The 26,747-nt window shown below is 40.9% G+C and overlaps 1 protein-coding gene across 6 annotated transcripts in view; it reads right to left on the reverse strand.

Moving 5' to 3' along the window:
• Window positions 1–26,747, reverse strand: part of pde8a (phosphodiesterase 8A) — an 86,372-nt gene that overhangs the window by 51,086 nt on the left and 8,539 nt on the right. For 5 of the 6 annotated variants that reach the window (XM_078427520.1, XM_078427519.1, XM_078427518.1 and 2 more), the window contains exons 2-6: window positions 11,344–11,400; window positions 6,904–7,094; window positions 5,918–5,977; window positions 1,649–1,703; window positions 105–193 (exon numbers count right to left, since the gene is read on the reverse strand). In XM_078427520.1, the coding sequence (XP_078283646.1) occupies window positions 105–193; window positions 1,649–1,703; window positions 5,918–5,977; window positions 6,904–7,094; window positions 11,344–11,400 (452 nt within the window). The remainder of the gene's footprint in view (window positions 1–104; window positions 194–1,648; window positions 1,704–5,917; window positions 5,978–6,903; window positions 7,095–11,343; window positions 11,401–26,747) is intronic. The other variant, XM_078427522.1, reaches the window with a different exon arrangement.

Here is a 26,747-nt window from a genome sequence, read left to right on the forward strand (position 1 = left end):
TAACAGAGAGAACAACTGAAGCTGTACACATTGAGCTGAGTTATTAGTATGGTTCATTTGCTATTCAATCATTGACACCATAACTCAATGAAGCAATGTAGTACCTCAGTTTAAATTGTGCACGGACTTCTCCAAACTCCAACTGGATGAGTTCATTATAACAAGCAATGGCACTGGGATTTTCAGCATACCACTGAAAAGAAAAATGTACTGAATTGAATTGAATAAATTTTATTAGCCAAGCACGTATACATACAAGGAATTTGCCTTGCTTTGCTCACAAGGACAACAACACAATATACAGTAGACAATTAAAAATAAAACATTATAATTTAAACATGTGAAGAATAAAATAAAATACCAGAGCAAAAGGAGGCTACAGACTTTTGGCTGTTGAGTAGAGCTACCGCTCGTGAAAAAAGCTATTTTTATTGCACACATCAGTGAAACTACACAAAGAAACTCTGCCTGATAAGTATTGAAGTTTTTGACTTAAGTTTACAATGGTCCTGAACATCGTGAGCACAATCAATCGCCCTGGAGATAGCTCTGCTGAGGAAAGATTAGAAAAGCAAGAACGCACTTTACGAGAGCTCGGGCAGCCTGGAGATCTGCAAATCTGGAGATCAGGCAGACCTGCAAAGTTAGAATATTATTGGTGAAAATGGGGAAGAAATATTTCTAATAGTTAGTGATCACAGGTTATAAATGTAAAAATCATGATAATAAAGGCAGCGAATCAGTGTTCTCATTAATACTGGTGGGTGGATACGAGATGAAATGCTGCCTGATATTATGAGGGAAAACAGGATCTATAAACAGATTTTGCAGACAGATAAATGTTCAAAAGAACTAAGTTAATGGACTAGATTTTGTTATTCAGCGGGAAAGCAATGCCACTACCCGCTGACGCAAGATATGTTTCCCATAAAAATATCACGATCTTTGGCATACACATCTCACATCAGTTGCTGCCAGCTCAAATGATATCAAACTGATTGAGCAGCCAATCACATTTACAGGCAGTAAACTAAGGAGAAGCAAAAATAAACCACAATTTTTAATTTAAAATATTTTTAGCTAAAGATCTTAAATATACATGATCTAAAAATTGGAATACCAAAAATTTAGAATGAAAGTCCATTATATTTGATACACTTTATTGTATCACTTTAAAACATTAAGAGAAAGTTTGGTAAGCAGTAAATAAGAATCCTAACCCGCAACACTTGGCTCACTTGTATCACAACAGCACCTAAATGAAGAGGGGACCAAAAAAAGAATGCAAATGTATATATTAAATTCCAAGTTATTTAGCTGGACCATTAAGTCTTGACACATAGGAACTCAAAAATTAAAATCCATTACCTAATTTAAGTAATCCCCATCTCTGCAATTACTGTACAATAGCATAGGAACCATGAAAAGTGAGTGAGGAATAGTCACCGTGCATCTACTACCACGTTATAAGCAATCTTACAGCCTTTACCCTGCTGGAATTTTGGGTGACCTGTAGTATTGCAGAGTGTAGATCCTGGTTTTAAGTAGACGCAACTGCTGCAGCTGGGCGATCACCAGTATTCCACAGCATTCCCCATGCACAATAGGCTGCCACGGCCAAAGGATAGAAACAAAGACTCTAACCTACCCGTGTGAATCCTGCTGCAATTAATGGCATCACTGAGATCTCCTGATCCTTTAGACTGAAATAATCAAATTTATCGCATTAAAGACTTGAAATGCAATCATATAATAAATCAGATTTAAAAACAAAACAATCAATCATGTCAATTTCCATTTTTTGGTTTAAAGTCTACTTAAAACCATGGCTTCTCAGCCTACTAGCACTTCAACCTGAATCAACAGTTTCACATGCTCCAAGGATATTTCAAAGCAGTTCAGCAAGTTATCAGCTTGCACACAAGCTAATTTGAGACAAGGTAGGAAGGAAGGATTAGTTAGGGGAGGAAAACACTGCAAGACAATGGGCTGAATTACTGCCAAAATGAACAGTAGAGCATGGCAGAAAGGATATGAACATTGAAAAGCTGCAGCTGCAGGAATTTTGATACAAAACAGAAAATGCCTGGAACACTCAGTAGTACAGGCAGCATCTGTAGAAAGAAAAATAGAGGTAACATTTCAGGTTGAAACTGAAAGAGAGAAAATAAATATTGGTGGCAGAGGGATGGATTGCCTTGGGAAACATTGTAGACGGAGACAGCAGAAGCAGACACATAAAAGTACAAAACAAAGGCCGTTGGAGGATTAGAATCAAGGAACACACAAGCTGCGAAATAAAGACCTTTAGGAAATGCCCAGGAGAAAATTCAGCTTCCTGCGGTCTCCAAATTCTCCATCTAACTCCTATTCTGACCTGGTTTTGGTTCCAGTGTCCTGCACTGTAAAGGCAAGCCCAATCCAAGGCAGAGGAACAGAATTTAATTCTCCAACTGGGCACATTACAACCACTGATATTTAACATAGAGTTCTACAAATTCAGGTTACTTGCTTTCTGTCTATATCAGAACTGGCCTTTTCTATTAACCGCCATCCAACTGTGCTATTGGCTTAGTTTTTCCCCCTCCCCATTGGCACTGCCTGACCTGCTAGGTATTTCCAAATTCATAATCCCCTTTTTCCAGTTCTGACAAAACGTATATAACCTGAAATGTCAATCATTCCACTTCCTACATATCCTGCCCAACTTGCTGAGCATTTCTCACAGTTTCTATTTTTATTCCTGAAGTCATCAGCTGCCAATCTGCAGTGGATAGTGGCAGAAACAATAAGAAGGATAACCCTACTGGACATCTGACTCACTAATCCTCTTGTGGCAGATACATCTGTCCACGATACGATTGGCAGATATGACCATCACACTACCCTCAGCTTCTAGCTTCTCACAAAACAAGCCATCCATCATGTTGGGCAGCACTACAAACTTACTAGATGGGATAGACTCAGATTAAGCAGCTCCAAAGATGTGATAGCCCTGGTTTGTACGTTCTCCCCGTGACCTGCGTGGGTTTTCTCCGAGATCTTCGGTTTCCTCCCACACTCCAAAGACGTACAGGTTTGTAGGTTAATTGACTGGGTAAAATGTAAAAAATTGTCCCTAGTGTGTGTAGGATAGTGTTAATGTGCGGGGATCGCTGGGCGGTGCGGACTTGGTGGGCCGAAAAGGCCTGTTTCCGCGATGTATCTGAAATATGAAAAATATGAAAAAAAAAAATGAAAAAACTAGAGGACAGAAGATTTACAATAACGAGGAAGAGATTTAGAGGGATAGGAAAAAAACTGCAGATGCTGGTTTAAATCGAAGGTAAACACAAAATGCTGAAGTAACTCAGCGGGTCAGGCAGCATCTCTGGATCTTTGTCCCACCCCCTCTTTGTCCCACCCCCTCCCCTGACATCAGTCTGAGGAAGGGCCTCGACCCGAAATGTCACCCATTCCTTCTCTCCAGAGATGCTGCCTGACCCGCTGAGTTACTCCAGCATTTTGTGTCTACCTTAGAGATTTAGGGGGAATCTTTATCACTCAGTGGTGGGAACCTGGAATACACTGAGAGAATGGAGAGAGTAGTGAAAGCAGTGTCGCTGACAGCATTGTGTCTCAACTGTCAGTTAAAGCACCGAGTCATAGAAGGGTATGGGCCAAGAACTGGAAGATTGGATTAATAGGAATGGGCACCCACTGGTCGGCATGTACATGGTGGGCCAAATGGCCTGGTTCCATGTTGCATTACTCCATGACTAAAATTTGGCATCTGCAAGATGCTATAGACTATAAGCAACAGCAGAAATATAAACAAACATAAATTATTACCCCTTTGCCTAGCATATCCTTCATTCTACCATTACTCAAGCAAGAGGATAAATCACGACTCAATGAGTGCAGATGAACATGCCGGGAGAAGCACCAAACACACCTAAAAAAAGGTGTAGGAAAGAACTGCAGATGCTGGTTTAAATCGAAGGTACACACAAAATGCTGGGGTAACTCAGCGGGACAGGCAGCATCTCTGGAGAAGGGACTCGACCCAAAACGTCACCCATTCCTTCTCTCCAGAGATGCTGCCTGTCCCGCTGTTACTACAGCATTTTGAGTCTACCTAAAAAAAAGGTGCTAGACTAGAAGCCGCACAGGGTACTCGCAAACCAAGCTCCAAGCAAAAACACAATGGACAGAGCTAATTGAGGGATCAGATTGAAGTGCTGTAGTCCAACCACATCAAATTGTGAATATGGCTACTCCCACAATGCTATTTAGTAGGAAATTCCAAGACTCATACTCCGTGATGAAGAATAGCTGGCAATCCATTTCCAAATTAGGATGGTGACAAACTTTGTGCAGAAATCGCAGGTGCTAGTTCCCCGTGCACCTGCTGCCTTTGTCCTTTTCAGGGATAATGGTCATGGATTTGAGGTGCTGTTAGAGTAGTAGAGGCAAGTAACTGCAGTGCATTTCATAGTTAGTCATAGAGCCATAACAGGCCCTTCGATCCAACTGGCCCATGCCAACTAAGATGCCCCATCTACACAAGTCCTAACTGCCCCTGTTTGGCCCTTATCCTTCCAAGCCTTTGCAATCCATGTACATGTCCAAATGTCTTTTAAATATTAGTATATGACCTGCGTCAACAACCCCCTCTGGCAGCTCATTCCATAGTCACCACTATGTGACAGAATTGCCTCTCAGGTTCTTTCCCCCATCATCTTAAACCTATGTTCTCAGGTTCTTGATTCCCTAACTCTGTTTAAAAGACTATGCAAATTAGGGGCAAGTTATTTTTAAACAGTGTTTAATATCTGGAATGCTCTGCCGGAGGAATTGGAAACCAGGTACAGTTAAAGGCCATCCTTGGGTTATGAATGGATTCCATTTTTACAGACATCCATAAGTGAAATTTGTCCACAAGTTAGAAAATGCACAAAAATCACTTATACCATGACGACCATGCCTTCACAGTATTGTATTGGTGTTGATGATGTCCAAGCAAAATAAACATTTATTGGTTGTCTTCCCCTGTCTAATTACAATGGTACAGAATCAGGATGTACCACACCCAATGGTGGGTTTCAATAGGTTTGAAGAATCAGTGCATGTACATTGTTTAAAAGGATATTATTGCACAAGATTCAAAAGAAATGATTGCTGGTCAATTTCCAGAGCAAATCGCTTAAATGACCACTGAAACTGGCTGCCAGTTGTGTTCTTGATACAATGATGTCTGATTATTGCAGGAGATTACACACACAGGCTTTATTTTCCAAGACTAGTTCTTGTTCGAATTTAATAATATTTCTGGGAGCCCATTTGAATATACAGGCATCCCTAAGCCAGGTGTTAGTAACCCAGAGAGGGTCTGTACCATGTTTAAAACAAATTTAAACAGACACTTAAATGGGCAAGGCATAGAAATATGCAGTTCTATTGTGGGTAGATGGGATTAGTGTAGATGTTTTTGCAAAGTAGCTAATGCCAGCACAGGATTCCAACAACTGGCAATGTGATAATACTAGATCACATCTTGTTTGGTATTGTTGAATAAGGAGTGAATATTAATCAAGAAATTTTGCTCTTTGAAACTGTGCATTAGGGTCCTCATGTCCATCGTCTGGCAACATGGACTGAGCATGGAATGTATATATCATCTGAAAGGCGGCACCAGTGAGCAACCTCACGGATTTGGACCCAAACAAAAGTATCATAACATTGTCTGCAGTGGCTCAGTTTATGAGAAAAGTGCAGGGAAATGTAACTAACTGGACAGTTCTTTCAAAGAAGTAGACAAATTGGCTAAATGGTCACTTGCATTGTACAATTCTACCACATCAGGGACATTAAAGTAAGCTGCATCTTTGAATTAATCCTGCCTTTCTTTCAGCTCCCATTTGAATGAAGTACTTACTGTCGTTTTGCAACAGCAACAATGACGGTTCCTTCTGATGACTTTGTTGCTCTGATAGACCTACAAGTAATGCCACAGTTAGTTTAGTTACCATCAAGTGCAATTCAGATAATCTGTATATAAAGAGCAATCATTTATTCTGTACTATGCAGCAGAACATTCAGCAATTCACTAAAACAATAGCTTGATGATTCACTTCTGGGTAAACATACACAAAGAGAGCCTGAGCCAGAGCAGAACTGTTTGTACACAAATCACTCAACTAGAGACTATTCAGGTAAACCATAAACATCATGAAGAAATTAATTGTTAAATTATGCATTAGACATTGGGAATATTTGCTGTGCTGCATTCCAGGAGAGAGCAGCAATTTAAGTTTATCCAAAAAGAACATGGGGAAATTTGCAAATTTAAATTAGGACTCTCAGGTTTTAAAGTTTCAGTACCGTAGTAGAAACTTGAGGCTCAGGGTTAGAGTGAAGAAATGGGTGCAATGGAAGTGCTCAATGGTACAAATAGGACCCAAACACATGTTTAACACTATTCTGACACCTGGTTATAGCTTTCCAATAAGGTGCCATTAAAAATAAATGAATACAGGGGAATCCCCATGAAGTGTGCAGAAGCAGGCGAGCCTAAAGATAGAGACCCAAAACCACGTCAAAAAGACTCCTTCCCATTATCACAGAAGCAAAGATCATCCCTTGCACTTCCAACATTTTCCTTTTTATCTCATTTATTATTTTGATCAATGCAAGTTTTTCCAAAAATCTGTAGTTATTTCTGTTCTTTCTAACTGGGAGAATGGAAGTGGGGAAATCACAACCTTGGAAAAGCTCAAACACTGTACAGACTAAACACAAATAGTCAATAGAAGGTGTTTAATAGGGAATTTAAACCAAGCATTAGAAGCAATCTGACACCAGGAAGATAATCAGCAAGCACGATGCGTCTGTCTGTTCACTGGAGTCAAGGGAGCTGCTCACCTGCAAAGAGCTTGTGCATCAAAACGTGTGGAATGCCTGTTATCCATGACAATGATTTCATGATTCTTGTCCAAGAAAACTTTGAGTGCCGCCTCTGGTGTCTTTGCCATATTGCACTTGTACCCTGCTCGATCGCATGCCCAACAGAATCCAGCACTCTGGCTATCTTCCTTGGGAAACACTAAAAGCACCTGGAGGAAAACAGATCCATACATAGGATGATTACAGAACAAAGAGCCTGCATTGGACATATTAAGGTTATCAATATCTAAAATACCACTCTTCTGTGTAGAATCAATGTGTCAAGTAAATCCCCTTGCAAGTAGAAACAAAATTGAGAGATCAAGTGTGTTTCAAATAACAGCAATGTGAAGTGGCAGAGAGGCACTGGTTGTGAGAGATTGCAGACAAAAATTACTCAGACAACCTAGCTTTGTAGTTTTGAGTTTGAAAGCAGGGTCATTGTGCCAAAGATGCTGTCTGAACTGTACATTTTTGGCATCTTCTAGTTTTATTTAAGATTTGGAGACACCAGACACTGCCGATGATGGAATGTGGAGCAAAAACAAAACTTCTTGAAGAACTCAACAGGTCAAGCAGTATCTGTGGTTGATGTGTCTAATCGAGACTCTGCATCAGGACGATAAAACAAAGTTGCTAATCAACATGTGCCACGAAACCTGAAATATATGGGTGGCACAGCAGATGAAGCTGCTGATTTACATCTGGGATTCAGTCCTGACATCTAGTGCTGTGTGGAGTTTTCACATTCTCCCAGGAGGTCTGGTTTCCTTCCACATCCCAAGGTGTCAGGGGGTGGGTTAATTGGCTATCAGGGATTGCGTCATTTGTAGGTGGTTGCTAATAGAGGAAAAGAGAGTTAATGGACATGCTGGAGAGCAGAGGCTATAGACAATTGACAATAGGTGCAGGAGTAGGCCATTCGGCCCTTCGAGCCAGCACCGCCATTCAGTGATCATGGCTGATCATTCTCAATCAGTACCCCGTTCCTGCTTTCTCCCCATACCCCCTGACTCCGCTATCCTTAAGAGCTCTATCTAGCTCTCTCTTGAATGCATTCAGAGAATTGGCCTCCACTGCCCTCTGAGGCAGAGAATTCCACAGATTCACAACTCTCTGACTAAAAAAGTTTTTCCTCATCTCTGTTCTAAATGGCCTACCCCTTATTCTTAAACTGTGGCCCCTGGGTCTGGACTCCCCCAACATTGGGAACATGCTTCCTGCCTCTAACGTGTCCAACCCCTTAATAATCTTATACATTTCGATAAGATCCCCTCTCATCTTTCTAAATTCCAGTGTATACAAGCCTAGTCGCTCCAGTCTTTCAACATACGACAGTCCCGCCATTCCGGGAATTAACCTAGTAAACCTACGCTGCACGCCCTCAATAGCAAGAATATCCTTCCTCAACAGGCTACACAGAAATAGGTGAGTATTGATAGGAATGCTCCAAGAGTCAGCAGAGAACCAATATGTCTGAAGGCCTCCTATGTCAGAAAGTAAATATCGATGCATTACAGGTTGACAGTGTGGATTAATAATGTGAATTAAGAAAATGTCAGTGGGCGTCTTCATAATAGAAAATACTAAACATTCTAGCAACAGTAACAAATCAAGGTCTACTGAGAGGGAAGAACACAAAACAATCACTAGAAAACAAGTATTAATAAACTAACAAATGAAATGTACCCAGGCCCTGACAGTCAGAATTCTGTGACCTTAACGAGAATTACTGGAGAGATAGTGGATGAGTTGGTTGTAATCTTTAAGATTTGGATGGGTATGCCACAAACTGCAATACACTCATCTAAGAAAGGAAAAAAACCAGGAAACCTTTGGTCATTTAGTTAAAGATCTATATTGTTTTCCTTTTATCTATGTAACATGGGGATTATTGGCTATAGTACATATGGTCCCTTCATCTAACTTAATGACGACCATAAATTGTTTAGGCCCCATTACTGTTCCCCATTGAATCCATGAAGTTACAACTTGCTAACCTGAAAATTACCCATTTAATTAAATCTTATTTTACCTAATCCCTTATGCATGGTAATGTAATCCCTTATTCATGGTAATGTGTTACTTCCAGACATTTTGGTAATCCAAATACAGTACATCTACTGGTTCCACTTTATTCATCAAACTAATCATGTCCTCAGTACTCTGATCAATTTGCCAATTATTTTCCTGCTCGCATTCAGAATTTTTTTTCAACTTTCTTGCTGCTACTTCCAGCACAAATGCCCAGAAATGAAGATTACAAAAAGTGGTGAATATTACCCACTCCATCATGGGTACTGTCCTCCCCAACATCAAAGTGATCTATAGGAGGCATCACCTCTGTGTCAAAATAAGTGATTGCTTATCAATAATAAGTGATTGCTTATCAATTTCAATAGCCTACTGCGGTGAAACTAACAGACTGTCTTAACAGAATAGTGTCTGATTACTTCAGGGAAATTATATGAAATGTTTTTTCCTCAGAAGGTTTCTCCTTCCAATACAGCTTTTATTCTGCTTATCAATCTCCAAATAAACTTAAATGGTTCTCTACTACTCGATGGAAATCACATTATAACCAATTTGGCCTTTGAAATACAAATAGTGTTCCCTAATTCATCAGTCGCAATATATCAAATTCTTGTTGTGGAAATAAGCATCATAGCACAACTACCAGTTATTATTTAACCAGACACCTGTGTAGACCACATAATCAAGTACTGTATATAAATTGAGATTGATAAATTTTTACACCATGGGGGAGTTGAGGTTCAACAGTTGGGGGTGGAAAGAGAAAAGCCAAAGTAGATAGGAAAATGGAGTTAAAGGCAACAATCTAATCATCGAGTGATCTTACTGAACATCACAGCTTACTGAATGCAACAAGTGGTGTGCCAGAGGGTTCAGGGCTGTGTCTCACACTGTTCATTATTTATATTAACGATTTGGATGAGAACGCAAGTAGCCTGGTTACTAAGTTTGCACATGACATTAAAATAGTGGACAGTCCATATGGTTATCTAAGATTACAACTGGATCTTGATCAACTGGATTAATGGAAACTGGCAAAACAGGATGATGGAAGAAGCATTTTAAATGCTTCTCATCATCGATTAGGTTTAAGTATTGGAGTTGGGATATCATGTAAAACAGAAAATGCTGGAAACACTCAGCCGGTCAGGCAGCTTCTGTGGAAAGAGAAACTTAACATTTAGATCCAGAACATTTAGTCAGGGTGGCACAGTGGCATAGGGGTAGAGTTGTTGCCTTACAGCACCAGAGACCCGGGTTCAATCTTGACTAAAGGTGCTCCCTGTAAAGAGTTTGTACGTTCCCACTGTGACCACATGGGTTTTATCCAGGGGCTCCTGTTTCCTCTCAGACTCCATAGATACACAGGTTTGTAGGGTAACTGGCTTCGCCAAGTTCCAAAATTGTCCCTGGTGTGTTGGAGAGTTTTAGCGTATGGGGTCACTGGTCAGCGCAGACTCAGTGGGCCGAAGGGCCTGCTATCGTGCTGTATCTCTAAAGTGTAAAGTAAACTGGGAAAGTTTAATTTAAAGTAGGAGAGAAGATGGAAGAAGGATAGGTAGAAAAGCGACCGAGTTTTCTCCGAGTGTTCCGGTTTCCACCCAGATCCCAAAGGCGCACAGGTTTATAGGTTAATTGACCTTTGTATATTGCTTCTACTGTGTCGGGTTTGAAAGCAGGATAATATTGAATTAGTTTGAATGGGTGATCGATGGTCGGCGTGGACCTGGTGAGTCGGTGGGCCTGTTTCCATGCTGTATCTTTAAACAAAACTCGTTGGTGAGAACACATTTTGAATACAATGTACAGTTCTAGTCACCCTTCTATAGCCAGGATAGCAGTAAACTTTAAAGGGTGCAAAAAAGATTAAGCAGGATGTTTCCGGGTGTGGACAATTTGAGTTATAAGGGGAGGCTGGATGGGTTGGGTTGTTTTCCATTGGAACGTGAAAGGCAGAGGGATAACGTTACAGAGGTTTATAAAATCATGAGGAACATAGGTAAAGTGAACAGGTGCAGACTTTTCCTCAGGGTAAGCGAATCTATATCTAGATGGCATAGGTTTAATGTGAGAAGGACCCAAGGGCAACTTGTTCCGCACAGAGTGTGATATCTACATGGAACAACCTGCCAGAAGTAGTGGTAAAGTTGTGTACAATTACACCATTTAAAAGACACAGACAGGAAAGGTTTGGAGGGATATGTGCCAGGTGCAAAAATTAGGACTAGTTCAGCAAGGCAACTTGGTCAGCATGTAAGGGCAAAAGACCCGTTTGTGTACACAATAGCTGCCTCTAACAGGACTATTCTTGTTCAAATTTATTGAATTAAATGTCAAGGCCTCCAACTCCAAAGGTCTTTCTCGGTCTTGGTGCATTGTGCATACCTGGACGGCTTCCTGTCGGAGCATCATTGGTCCAAACTGAACCGCTCTCACTCCTCCCTGTGGAGTAGAAAAACACAAAATAAAAATAAACACACTTTAACGAACACCTCCCAATTTAAACCAACATTGGGCTCAAACTCATTACACTGGCGATAAGAAAATCCACTGCTTGTTTGGCAGAATTCTGCCATTGACTTACATCAATACACAGTTGTACCTGATCCTAAATACACAAAATGCTGGAGTAACTCAGTGGGATAGGCAGCATCTCTAGAGAGGAATGGGTGACGTTTCGGGTCTAGATCCAATTGTATGCATGCACAGAATCCTCTACCCCTTCTTGATGAGGCAATAAAGTACACCAATCCTAGCAATCAAAGTCTACAATTGAAAAAAAAACTAATTAAAGTAGGGCATGCCCTTCGCCCTAGTAAGCCTTCCTCTTCACGACTCTGGAGGACGAGGCAGTGCAGTAGAAATATTCACAGCTCTGCAATATACTCAACTGCCAATAAGACAGTCCCCAGGTTACAATAGAGCTCCACTCCCGAGAACTCTCTACAATATGAATTTTTCATGAGTCAGAAATAAACCCCAAAAAAGACCAGCTGCAATGCCAAGGGAGCAGGAATCAATTCCCATACAGACTTCCATACAACCAGCACAGCAGCTCAAACCACTAAATCCAGCCAAATGTATTACCTCCTCAGCATTAAGCAGCACGGTCAGGCGCAGACCACACTGATCAACTCCAAATCATTCTATCTGCCTCAGACTCATTGTGAAGCACTACTACAAAATTAGGGAAGCTTATCCCGTTTCAAATGTTTGTTCAAAAATTCATTGGGAAATTTTCATAGTTAAAAGTTCATAAATCAAGGCTTTTGTAAACTGGGGTCCATCTATACAAGACTGAAATGTATAAACTAAAGGAAGGATTTATAAAAGACTAAATTATTGTGAATTTAAATTAAATTCACAATAATTTGTGATTCACGATAATTTAAAACCTGTTATATTGAAAGATCTTTCAGTGACCAGAGTTAAAGATTAACCTTCATCCAAAGGATTACGAAAAAACCTTACCTTTAGTAAATGATTGTTTTAAAATCAGAAGTAGACAAAGTTTAGAAAGTTCAGTTAAGTGAATAAAATAAGACTGATAAATGATTTACTCAACTGTACTCACCTCGATTACCCTCAACTGTACTCACCTCTGCTCTTTACCCTACATTTATCACTGAAAACTATTTTATTCCACATTGCAACAAAAAATAACCATCCACATTCTCACCCAAACTGTAGGCACCCATGGACCCAAAGAGCAAAGAGGGGAAAAGTCACTGCTTGCAAGTCGCACAGCATCTGGCTTGAAAAGATATTGCTGTCTGCTCATTGTTTAAGCTAAATCCTGAAACTATTCCATAACTTCCCAGCCTCACCACATGGATTATAGTGGTTTAAAGTGTCCATTCATTGAGCTCACTTTCTCAAGTACAAGTAAGACACTTGGAAGACACTTGGAAGACACTTTATGCCAAGATTTGCCAGCTGTGCCCTCATTTCACATGCAAAACTTTAAAACAGCTAGTTATCTTTGCCAGTCTGATAGAGAACTTAAAATTGCTTTTTGTGGGGGTTTCTAGTTGTCTGACGGCTCCATGCCCGTCCAGACAACTAGACTCTTTCCTGTGGGCGCGGCAACCCCCGTTGGGTGCAAACCTCTCCTGCGGGCCCTGCAATCCTCACCCAAATGACGATCCGTGGACCCGTTGCCGGCCGGGGAGTGTACCCCGAGGCCATGGGCGGGCGAAGGGGGACAGGGAAAGGGAGAGGGAGTCATTCACCTCGGCCCCATGCGGTCAGAGCCAACCGTGGACCCGAAACCTCTCCTGCAGCGGCAGCGAACTTGTATGACCCTCTGCCGCTGCGCTGCACCACGGGAGGAAGGTCAGGCACTGGGCACACCGGGACGGACGCCGGTCCTCCCGGTGAGGGGAGCGCATTTATTAAAGTTTATTCATTGTTTTTTAAAAAGTAACAAAACTTGATTTATTGAGACCACAGGGGAATGGTGAGTAGGGTGGGCCTAAAATTGTTGCGCTATCGTGTACCGTTTTGGCTGTATTTCGAAAACAAACATAAGCACAAACCCACAAATGTACAAGATGAGAGTTTTAGTAATATACTAGTGAAGAGGGCCCGTTGGGCCCATTCCCACACCCCCCATTTTCTCCTCCCCCCAACCCCAATCTTACTCTCCCCACACCCTCCCCTTTTCCCAGTACTCCTATCTCCCCCACCACCAAGCCCGCTCCGGACGACCCCTGTTGTCCCCCTCCCCAGTCCCCATTCTCAGACCCCGCCACCATTCTCTCCCCCAGACACACTCTTACTCTCCCCCACCCCCCCCTTTCCCCAGCACACCCCTTTCCCCTACTCTTTCTTGCCCCCAGCACCAACAGGTCCGGGGGGAGGGGGGAGCGCATCAGTGAAAGGTCGGGGGGGGAGGGGGAAGCGCATTAGTGAAAGGTCCGGGCGTGGGGGTGGGGGGGGGGGGGGTGCATGTGCATTTTGACGTCACACGCTGAAGGCCATGGAAAAAACGGCTGGAATTTTTTCTTTTTTACTAAAACCTCTGTAACTTTAAAAATATACGACCGAATCAAATAAAAACATCATTTTCCACCAGCGTTCAGCGTCGTGATTCAGGCGGTGCAAAAATCGTGGCGCTACGGTTCACCGTTTTTGCCGAAAATCAGCCGAAAAAATGAGAGAATTTTTTTGGACTTTTAAACCTCTGTAACTTAAAAACTATAGGACCGAATTAAATAAAAATATCATTTTCGGCAAGCGTCCAGCGGTGTGATTAAGGCGATGCAAAGATTGTGGCGCTACGCCTCATCGTTTTGCAGAAATCAGCCGAAATCACTGTTACAAATATACATACAAGTCAGAGTTTTAGTAAGATTTGATTGATTGATGATGATAGATAGAAGATAGATAGATTAGATAGATAGATAGATAGATAGATATATATATACTAGACCAAGTGTCCCCGTTGGGCCCAAACCTCTCCTCCCCTCTCCCAACCCCCCTCCACCCCACCCCATCCCCCTTATCCATCCTCCTCCCCCCCCCCCCCCCGAGATGGATTTAGACTTTAAAATGTGAATAACTTTTAAAATATAACACCGATTTCAATGAAACTTCTTCCAGTAGACCAAGTGTACCCGGTGGGCCCAAACCTCTCCTGCAAAAGGTGAGTAATGTGGGCCTAAAATTGTCACGCAATCGTATACCATTTTGGCTGTAGTTCAGGAACAAACAAACATGAAGACAGACAGACAGATGCAAAGGTGACCAGAAAGGCTCTTGCATTACATGGAGTGTTCATGAGAACAGGTAGTAGCTTGGCACTTAGAATTGGAGCCATATGCAAACATATAGAATGGATAAGCAGTGAGAAAGTAAACGCACTCTCTCTGGGAATGGAGAACATGACCTGTCTCTCCTGCTGAACTTATGCTTCTGCTCTGAATTTCTTGAACTTCTATATTCTTTTGTCTAGGTCATCACATTCTAACAGCTCCCATTCATTCATTGGCCAGATAACCTTGTTTACAGATTATCCCCACAGTCACCATGCTTTCAGACTATCAGAGACATGTTCCTCTCTTACCCTCCCTGTAAGCTTCTTTGGTTCCCTTTTCATTTCTGACAAAGAGTCTCTCTCAGACTTGAAACGTTGATCTACTCCATCTACTCCTCAATATGTTTTTGACCAAAGTGAAAGTGGGAAGAGGGTGTACAGGGAATACAAAAGAAATGGCATTGCAATATTAATCAGAGATAATTGCTGCAGTAGAACCTTGAAGGTTCTTTAAATGAGGCTACAGTATATGGGTGGAGGTTAGAAACAAAAACGGGTGAGCACTTTGACAGGGATGTACCACATGCAGCCATCAGTGGGAGATAGAGAACATATATGTATGGAAAATAAAGAGTGTAAAAATAATGCAGCAATTGCTGTCGGGCTCAATTGCACCTTCAACTTCCCAATATTAACTGGAGTCACTCAAGCATGGAACTTTTAAAGGGTGTTCAGTAAAATGTTTTGTGCCAGATGATCTTATAGAAGGCATGATACAGGACTTGGGGAATGTAGTGCTCCAAGTGGTGGGAATATCAGTGGAAAAACATTTCAGGGATATTGACCATAATACCAAGCTTTAAAGGTCATTATGTTTAAATGTGGTCTCATCTGGACCAATGCCAGGCCACTGTTCAGATTTTGTAAAACAAATTTCAAAATTTAGGGATAACATTAATAAACTTGTAGAAAGAGCATGCAATTTGCAATAGACTTCAATGCCCACAGGTATATAGTATTATATTTAAAGAAAAATAGACATTATTTGAGGAATATGAATCTGGTGAAAATGGGAGCCCAAGTACAGAAAATCAACAAAAGCAATTATACCATTGGACAAAGGAGCAGTAGGCTGTTCCTTGGAGAGATAAACTGGTAAAATAAAGAAGTATGCTAACCTATCTTGACCACAGTATATGGTGCATGATTCAGTCTGCTATATTTTTGATAAACATGGGCACAGGAGGGAGATGTAAAAAATGGACTCAAGGATTATAACACAGTTGCAAAGTTATGAGGAAAGGATGAAAAGGTTGAAGGGCCCTGCTCAAAAGGTGAGGTCCAAAGAGTTATGTAGCTATCAGGACACAAGAGGCCACTCAACCGACAGTCTCCATGCCAATCACCAAAGCAATCCCATGATTCTCATTCTTTGTAATGCTGCAACCTATTCTTTCTCCCATGTCCATCAAATCCCATGGGATTGCTTTGGTGATTGGTTTCCCGTTTACCTACTCAAGGCACAGTGCACAGTTCTTTAATCAAGTTAATCAAATTTGCTGTTGCCACATTGTAAATGTAAATTGTTTTGGACTGGACTGGTGGCGTAGGTAGGGGAAATCTCTATGCATCTGATAGCCAATCTGTGACAATATAATGACCTAATCAAAATAATAGTGGGTGGAAAGGGCACAAGAGATCAAATATCCAGTCAATATCCATGGCATGCCTCGATGCTTCATAACTTGCAACCCAAACTCCCAAAGGCTTGATTTGCTGAGTGCTTACGATGGAGGAGAACTTAACACCAAAAAGGCAGTCTGCATCTTTTGAGAGAAGCATTATGAAGATCTCTTGAACCAAACTTTCCATGATGAAACATGTTGTGGGATGGATCAAGGATGTTATCTGCTGCAATCTTGGGACAGCCTCAGTCTGGTGATTCAACAGTTGGGAAAAACCTTCTGGAGCTGATGAAATTGCTGCTGAACTATTAAACTTGATCGAGAAGTATTTCTGTGAAAGATTCATGACCTCATCTGGAAAGGGAACTGCATGCCAGGGAACTAGTGACACCATAATTGAGATTTCAGAAGAATGCCAATTCAACTGTGGTAGTTATAAAGGGTTCTCCTTCTCAATTTCCAAAGTTACATATGTAGTTATCTAGTTCCCAATTGAAATTGCATTATAACTAATTCGGACAGCGTTCCTAAATTCATCGATTGTATTACAGTGCCCTCCATAATGTTTGGGACAAAGACCCATCATTTATTTATTTCCTCTGTACTCCACAATTTGAATTTGTAATAGAAAAAAACCTCACATGTGGTTAAAGTGCACATTGTCAGATTTTATTCAAGGCCATTTTTATACATTTTGGTTTCACCATGTAGAAATTACAGCTGTGTTTATACATAGCCCCCCCCCCCCCCCCATTTCAGGGCACCATAATGTTTGGGACAAATAGCTTCACAGGTGTTTGTAATTGCTCAGGTGTGTTTAATTGCCTCCTTAATGTAGGTATAAGAGAGATCTCAGCACCTAATTTTTCCTCCAGTCTTTCCATCGCCTTTGGAAATGTTTATTGCTGTTTATCAACATGAGGACCAAAGTTGTGCCAATGAAAGTCAAAGAAGCCATTATGAGACTGAAAAACAAGAATAAAACTGTTACAGACATCAGCCAAAAGTTAGGCTTACCAAAATCAACTGTTTGGAACATCATTAAGAAGAAAGAGAGCACTGGTGAGCTTACTAATCGCAAAGGGTCTGGCAGGCCAAGAAAGACCTCCACAGAAGATGACAGAAGAATTCTGTACAATAAAGCACCTGTCCGACAGATCAGAAACACTCTTCAGGAGTCAGGTGTGGATTTGTCAATGACCACTGTCCGCATAAGACTTCATGAACAGAAATACAGAGGCTACAGTGCAAGATGCAAACCACTGATTAGCCGCAAAAATAGGATGGCCAGGTTACAGTTTGCCAAGAAGTACTTAAAAGAGCAACCACAGTTCTGGAAATAGGTCTTGTGGACAGATGAGACAAAGATTAACTTATATCAGAGTGATGGCAAGACCAAAGTATGGAGGAGAGAAGGAACAGCCCAAGATCCAAAGCATACAACCTCATTTGTGAAACACTGTGGTGGGGGTGTTATGGCCTGGGCATGTATTGCTGCTGAAGGTACTGGCTTCATTGATGATACAATTGCTGATGGTAGTAGCATAATTAATTCTGAAGTGTATAGGCACATCCTATCTGCTCCAGTTCAAACAAATGCCTCAAAACTAATTGGCTGGTGGTTCATTCTACAGCAAGACAATGATCCCAAACACACTGCTAAAGCAACAAAGGAGTTTTTCAAAGCTAAAAAATGGTCAATTCTTAAGTGGCCGATCTGACCCAATTGAGCATGCCTTTTATAAGCTGCAGAGCAAACTGAAGGGGACTAGCCCCCAATACAAGCATAAGCTAAAGATGGCTGCAATACAGGCCTGGCAGGACATCACCAGAGAAGACACCAAGCAACTGGTGATGTCCATGAATCGCAGACTTCAAGCAGTCATTGCATGCAAAGGATATGCAACAAAATACTAAACATGACTACTTTCCTTTACATGACATTGCTGAGTCCCGAACATTATGGTGCCCTGAAATGGGGGGACTATGTGTAAACACTGCTGTAATTTCTACATGGTGAAACCAAAATGGATAAAAATGGCCTTTATTGAAATCTGACAATGTGCACTTTAACCATGTGATTTATTTCTATTACAAATCTCAAATTGTGGAGTACAGAGGCAAATAAATAAATGTTGGGTCTTTGTCCCAAACATTATGGAGGGCCCTGTAAGTGCAGTTTCAGGTGATGAGGATGGCTGCCTAATGGTACAGAAGATCATAGGTCAGATGGAAAGTTGGACAGAGCAGTAGCACTTACAACTTAATCCGGACAAGTATGAGATAATGCAAATTAAAAACATATATATTTTTTAAAGTGATATCTAAAATTCCCAGGGACTATATATAGTAAACTGTAGGGACCTTAGTACTATTGATGTACTGAGAGACCTTGGTGTGCAAATTCATAGCTTCCTGAAAATGACCACACGAATGGATAGAGAAGCGAACAAGACCCTTTATCTTGCTTACATTCATTGGCCTGGCTGTTGAGTATGAGAATTGGGATATCATGAGGCACACTTGAAATATTGTTCCCAGTCTGATCATCACACGATACAAACAATGTAAAACCATGTGGAAAGAGTGTAGAAAAGATACACTAGCATATTACAATGAGTATATCTGCTCTATATTTACCGAGGAGAAAGACAGTGGGACGGAGGAACTTAGGGCAGTCAATGAAAGTGTCTTGAGAGCAATCATTGTTACCATTGAAGAAGTACCGAAGGTAGCCATATACGAAGGTAGACAAATCTCCAGGGCCTGATCAGATATATCCGAGGAAATTGCGGGAGCCCTGGTTGAAATTTACGAGTCGTCCTTAAATACAGGAGAGGTGCCGGAAGACTGGAGGGTGGCAAATGTGCCTCTTTTCAAGAAGGGCTGCAGGGAAAGTGCTGGGAACTATAGGTCGGTGAGCTTCACATCTGTAGTTGGAAAGTTACTAGAGAATATTCTGAGGGATAGGTTATACAGGCATTTGGATGGGCAAGGTCTGATTCGGCATGCTTTTGTAGGTGGGAGGTCGTGTCTCACAAATCTGATTGACTTTTTTTGAAGACGTGACCAAAAAGGTCGATGAGGGCAGAGCTGTAGATGTTGTGTACATGGATTTCAGTAAGGCATTCGACAAGGTTCTGCATGATAGGCTGCTATGGAAGGTTAGATCGCATGGGATCCAAGGAGAGATAGCTGAATTGATAGCAAATTGGCTCCATGGATGGAAGCAGAGGGTGATGGTGGAAGGTTGCTTCTAGGACTGGAGGCCTGTGGCTAGTGGTGTGCCTCAGGGTTCAGTGCTGGGTCCATTACTGTTTGTCATCTACATCAATGATTTGGATGAGAAATACAGGGCAACAATAGCAAGTTTGCTGATGATACAAAAGTGAGTGGTTTTGCAGACAGTGAAGATGGTTGTGAAAGATTGCAGCAAGATCTGGATCGATTGGCCAGGTGGGTGGAGGAATGGTTGCTGGAATTTAATTCAGAGAAGTGCGAGGTGTTGCTTTTTGTGATGTCGAACAGGGGCAGGACCTACACAGTAAATGGTAGGCCTCTGGGTCTTGTTGTAGAGCAGAGGGATCTAGGAGTACAGGTGCATTGTTCCTTGAAGGTCGTCGCAGGTAGATAAGGTGGTCAAAAAGGCTTTTGACATTTTGGCCTTCATCAGTCAGAGTATTGAGTATAGAAGTTGGGAGGTCATGCTGCAGTTGTATAAAACGTTGGTGAGACCGCATTTAGAATTTTGTGTTCAGTTCTGGGCACCATGTTATAGGAAAGATATTGTCAAGCTTGAAAGGGTTCAGAAAAGATTTACGAGGATGTTGCCAGGACTAGAGGGTGTGAGCTGTAGGGAGAGGTTGAGTAGGCTGGATCTCTATTCCATGGAGCGCAGGAGCATGAGAGGTGATCTTATAGAGGTGTACAAAATCATGAGAGGAATAGATCGGGTAGATGCACAGGATTTCTTGCCCAGAGTAGGGGAATCGAGGACCATAGGTTCAAGGTGAAGAGGAAAAGATTTAATAGGAATCCGAGGGGTAACATTTTCACACAAAGGGTGGTGGGTGTATGGAACAAGCTGCCAGAGGAGGTAGTTGAGATTGGGACTATCTCATTGTTTAAGAGACAGTTATTCAGGTACATGGATAGGACAGGTTTGGAGGGATATGGACCAAACGCAGGCAAGTGGGACTAGTGTAGCTGGGACATTGTTGGCTGATGTGGGCAAGTTGGGCCGAAGGGCCTGTTTCCACACTGTATCACTCTATGACCTGGAATGGGAGAGCTTTAATTACATAGAGATATTTGATAGGTTGGGATTGTTCCCACTGGAGCACTGGAGGCAGAGATGAAACCTCAGAAGTTTCAAAGTATTTGGGACACAGATGGCTAGATAATCAAGTCTTTTTCCATGAGTTATATGGAAGCTGCCAAAGGAAGCAATTGAGGCAGGTTCAATCACACCATTTAGAAAGCATTTGGACAGGTACAAATACCGGAAATTAATATGGGCTAAATGAAGAAAATTGTGTAGATCAACATCTTGATCATAATAGCCAAGTTGAACCAAAGGGCCTGTTTCTGCACTGCAAGACTGTGGTCTGATAATTATGTTTGCTGCTGCTTCGAAGATTGGTGGAGTTTAGATAGCAAGGATGGTTATCCTAGGATACAGATGAACATCGATCATGTGGAATGTTCGATAGAGCATTTATGACCAACTGCTACAGTTTTGTAGCACCCACAAAAAGTCTCTCAAGAGGGCTATAAAATAAATGTGTTGATAAGGATCGGAATGTTTTGACTTAAGGCAAAGAAAACAGGAAGGAATATAAATGACAGTCACCAAGAAATGGAAATAGAATTTAGACATCTCTTCTAAAGACGCCAGAGGTTACTGAGGCAGTGAATTGGTGTACAAATGATGAAGTTGTAACTAGCTTACTTGGCTGAATGGCCCGATTCAGTGCTATAATTCTGGAATTCTTCTGAACCATTAATTAAATTATTGCTCTGAACAGTTACACCTGCTTCAAATTGAGCTTTACTCCATCACTGTTACCCTGTCGATGCGTACTTAATGAATCTGATACATTTCTGTTTGAAAGTACTTCCAGAGGCAGTGGTACAACGGTTTTATTGAACGAATGGATTCTGAATGGCTCGATTCTTCAATTAATGCACTCTGATCTTTTCTATACTCATTAAGCAGATCTTTGTGACATTTGTTGCTTGAAGCACAGGATAACATTGTTGAGCATCACATATTAAATCCATCAGTTCAACATTTGCTTAGGCAGTCCCTCAGGGCTGCGAATATTCTTACTTCCACCCTTCTTCTGTGAGTTCAGAAGTGACTCAGTGGCAGAATCTGCAGATACTGCACAGAACGTCTGAGTCACTTCTGCCTTCTCAGTACAGAAAAAGTTCCACTTTTCCTCAGCGTCTTATTGTGGGTTCTTGAAAATCAGAGGGTGGGGATTAGGGAGGAAGAATTGTGGCGGCGGCTATGTTATATGGCAAAGACTTTGCTGTTTGGACGTTTAGTGCACTGCACACTTTTGTATACATCAGCAAAGGATCAACAATGACTTGGAACTTTGTCTGCATACTGTAAAGCAAGATTGGGCTAGAAAGAACATTGATCCATTTCCTGTTGATCTTGCAAAGGAACTTCATTCTAGCAGGAAGATAGCTGGAAACAAATAGGAAGATTGATGCTATGACATAGTCTTGCTTGACCCCTAATCTTCACAAGAAACAGGTCTGTTTTCATTGGTGGGTCAGGCAGTGGAGAGTTATAAGCTTCAAATTCCTGGCAGTTAACAAATTGACAACCTGTCCTGGGTCCCAGTGGTAGATATAATCATGATAAAGGCACACCAGCGGTTTTACTTAGAAATTTAGAGATTTGGTATGTCACCAAATACGCTTAATAAACTTGTATAGATGAACTTAAAAATTACATTTAGTTCTGCTATAACGTACACTTATATACCGCAAATTGGATATACAGTACACACTATAATATTTGAGACAAAAACCCATCATTTATTTGCCTCAATTTGAGATTTGTAATAGAAAAAAAAAAATCACATATGGTTAAAGTGCACATTGTCAGATGTAAATAATAAAGGCCATTTTTATACATTTTGGTTTCACCACGAAGAAATTACAGCAGTGTTTACACATAGTCCCCCAATTTCAGGGCACCATAATGATTGGGACACAGCAGTGTCATGTAAATGAAAGTAGACATGTTTAGTATTTTGGTGCATATCCTTTACATGCAATGACTGCTTGAAGTCTGTGATTCATGGACATCACCAGTTGCTGGGTGTCTTCTCTGGTGATGCTCTGCCAGGCATGTATTGCAGGCATCTTTAGTTTATGCTTGTTTTGGGGGCTAGTCCCCTTCAGTTTGCTCTGCACCATATAAAAGGCATGCTCAATTGGGCCAGATCAGGTGATTGACTTGGCCACTCAAGAATGGACCCGTTTTTAGTTTTGAAAAACTCATTTGTTGCTTTAGCAGTATGTTTGGGATCATTGCCTTGCTGTAGAATGAACCGCCGGCCAATGAGTTTTGGGACATTTTTTTGAACTTGAGCAGATAGAATGTGTCCATACACTTCAGAATTCATTATGCTACTACCATCAGCAGTTGTATCATCAATGAAGATAAGTGAGCCAGTATTGGCTGGATACTTGATCTCTTGTGCCCTGCATTAAGGAAGCAATTAAACACACCTGAGCAATTACAAACACCTGCGAAGCCATGTGTCCCAAACATTATGGTGCCCTGAAATGGGGGGACTATGTATAAACACACCTATAATTTCTACATGGTGAAACCAAAATGTATAAAATTGGCCTTTAATAAAATCTGACAATGTGCACTTTAACCACATGTGATTTTTTCTAATACAAATCTCAAATTGTGGAGTACAGAGGCAAATAAATAAATGATGGGTCTTTGCCCAAACATTATGGAGGGCACTGTAATACAATCAATGAATTTAGGAGCGCTGTCCGAATTAGTTACTGCGCAATTTCAATTGGGAACTAGGTAATTACCTATGTGACTTCGGAAATTGAGAAGCAGAACCCTTTATAACTACCACAGTTGAATTGGCATTCTCCTGAAATCTCAATTATGGTGTCACTAGATCCCTGGCATGCAGTCCCCTTTCCAGATGAGGTCATGAATCTTTCACAGAAATACTTCTTGATCAAGTTTAATAATAGTTCAGCAGCAATTTCATCAGCTCCAGCAGGTTTATTTTCCAACTGTTGAATCACCAGACCGAGACTGTCCTAAGGTTGCAGCAGATAACATCCTTGATCCATCCCACAACATATTTCATCATGGAAAGTTTGGTTCAAGAGATCTTCATAATGTTTCTCTCCAAAGATGCAGACTGCCTTTTTGATGTTAAGGTCTCCTCCATCGTAGGCACTCAGCAAATTGAGCCTTTAGGAGTTTGGGTTGTAAAAGTTCTGAAGCATCCAGGCATGCCATGGATATTGGCTGGATACTTGATCTCTTGTGCCCTTTCCACCCACTATTATTTTCATTAGTTCATTATATTGTCACAGATTGGCTATCAGATGCATAGAGATTTCCCCTATCTACGCCACCATCCTTGAGCCATACCATTCCAGTCCAAAACAATTTACAATTAGTTCCTGGATATTCTGCGCAGAAGCTGTGAATCATATCAAAGGGGTTATTAACAGTGGACTTTGTAGCTCGTGTCAATTAGGATACATCAGGTTGTCTGTGGAGAGCCGATGGATAACATTTTTTTTGCAGGGTCCTCAAGATATTTGACATTATTTTTTTCTGCTGTGGGATTTTTGTTGTTCTTGTTATTTAACAGCCCAGATTGATGGTGATGGTACATCATTCACCTAAATATCCTGTAAAATCCACAGCATCAACTCTGAGGCTTTGATATACCTCCCAAACTCAAGAATCCATACTCACTGCTGTGGGACTGCCTTCACAATAAGGACCGCAACTGTTGCAACCAGCAGCTCATCAGAGGGCAATTAGATAAATAATCAGGCATGAATGCTGAATGCTGAACATATAGGACACATGTACACATTTTCCAAGGAGGAATAAAATCACTTCAGAGTACTCTTTGCAGCACCTGTTAGTAGAGGGCACTATATTTTAATGCAGAAATAACTGGAAATATCATTTATGTCCAGTTGCCAGACCGTTTGAACTGCGAGTTAAATGTTGCTCTTCCCCATTTAAAGAAAAATTGTTGAGCATGGGTATTCCTCAATATCCAAAAGGATTACATTCCAGAAAAATGTTGGATAAGTGAGTAAATGGAAAAAAAAACCCAAATTACTTACCATTAGCTCTAATGCAAAAACTCTGGTTGTGTATTAGAGTTTAAGAATTTCAACTCGAAGGGCCGAATGGCCTACTCCTGCACCTATTGTCTATTGTCAATCATAAAATGTAAATATTTAAAATAAATTAATGCAACTATCTGAAATATTAAAATATTCCTCACATTATGGCCTTCCATCACAGTGAGGAGAGGACTGGAGGAGACTCACTGTGATGGATGTTTCTTTGATGGATGTTTCTTTTTTTGTGTGTTTTTGGGGTTGTGTAATTTTAATGCCTATTTAATGCTTTTATTGTTGGACTGTGGGTGACTGAATTTCGTCCAATATTGGATGACAAATAAAGCTATCTTGAATCTTGAATCTTGAATTAACAATCAACACTTAATTTAATAAAAATGTGCATTATGCATGCAATTAATGAGCAATATCTACCACTGTACTTATAAGGGCTTCCCAAATTCACTCCCAACACCCATTATATTAAAGGGGAACAACCGGTGGGATGGATTTAAGATTGGATCTGAAATTATCTTAAATAATTTCTGACATAGTGAGAATCATTAGTCAGGTGCTGCAAAACCAGCAAAAACTACACAGCAGCAATAAAAACAGAAAATGCTAGAAACATCTACGAAGAAAGAAACAAAGTTCACATAAATATAGTTGATTTTTCATCACAATAACAAAATTAGAATGTTTTTGCTAAATTTGCTCTACTTTTCAGTGATTTATGTACAAGGACATCCAGGCCGCTCTGAACACAGACACCTTTCAATCTCCCAGCAAAGTGAATGGCCATACAGTTTGCATATATCTGCTGCATCCTTGCCCATCAGACCATCTATCCTCCTCGTGACCCTATGCATACTCCTCACAGCTCACACTTCCACCTAGTTTTGTACCAGTGGCAAGCCTGGATATGTTATACATGACCCAGCCACCAAATGGTTGATAGAGAATGGCTGGGAGCCCTGGTGCACCCCACCATTCACAGCCTCCTGAACCCATTTACTTTACTGCTTTTTTTTGGCTGTCATCTAAACTCATCCCCATAAACTGGAGGGCCATTCTTAGTCACGTGTGTGACCAAAAATGCGAAAAATTAAGGAATACATCTCTTCTAATTCTGAAAGCATTACAGGTATATTGTTTTGTACTGTATATATGACTTATATATGTTGAAGTTTATCAAGTGACATTTTTATGTTATGCTGACAATGTTTGTTTAGAGTAAGAGGTCAAATATGACTGGTCACGTGTGTGGCCTCGCATGGCCTCTGACCCTAAACAAACACTGTCAGCATAACATATACAAATTTCACTTGATAAACTTTGACATACAAGTCATATATACAGTACAAAACAATATACCTATAATGCTTTCAGAATGAGAAGAGATGTATTCCATAATTTCACACTTTTTGGCCACACACGTGACTAAGAATGGCCCTGGAAAGACAGAGCAATCAAACAGTTACTAGCTGTGTTAAAACCTTTATTTCCCAACAGTGAGTGCCCTAACTTTGTTTCATAATCTTTGTGTGGTATGTTTTGAAAGGCCTTCTGCAATCCAAATACACCACATCCCAGTCGCTGGTTCCTTAATCCTCAAAATCCTCCAACAAACTCGTTGAAAACGATTTCCCTTTCATGAATCCATGTTGAATTTGTTCAATCCTATTATTTTTCCAATTTCTCTGTTACCATATGTTTAATGATAAATTACAGCATTTTCATGACTATTGGCTTCATGGTGTCCAATCTCCTACAGCTCTCCATTTATTCAGGATTACATTTACTAAGCGAGATATAGAACACTACTGCTGCCTGAAGTCAGAAATAAAAGAAAACTTTGGAAATATTCAATAGGCCAGGCAGCATCAGCAGAACAAGAAAAACTGAGTAAAGTTACTGTTCAAAACCTTCTGGGTAAAAATGAACTATTTCAATCATAAGCTTGCAAG

Source organism: Rhinoraja longicauda, chromosome 33 (genome assembly GCF_053455715.1).
Source record: "Rhinoraja longicauda isolate Sanriku21f chromosome 33, sRhiLon1.1, whole genome shotgun sequence".
NCBI classification, from domain to species: Eukaryota; Metazoa; Chordata; class Chondrichthyes; order Rajiformes; family Arhynchobatidae; genus Rhinoraja; species Rhinoraja longicauda.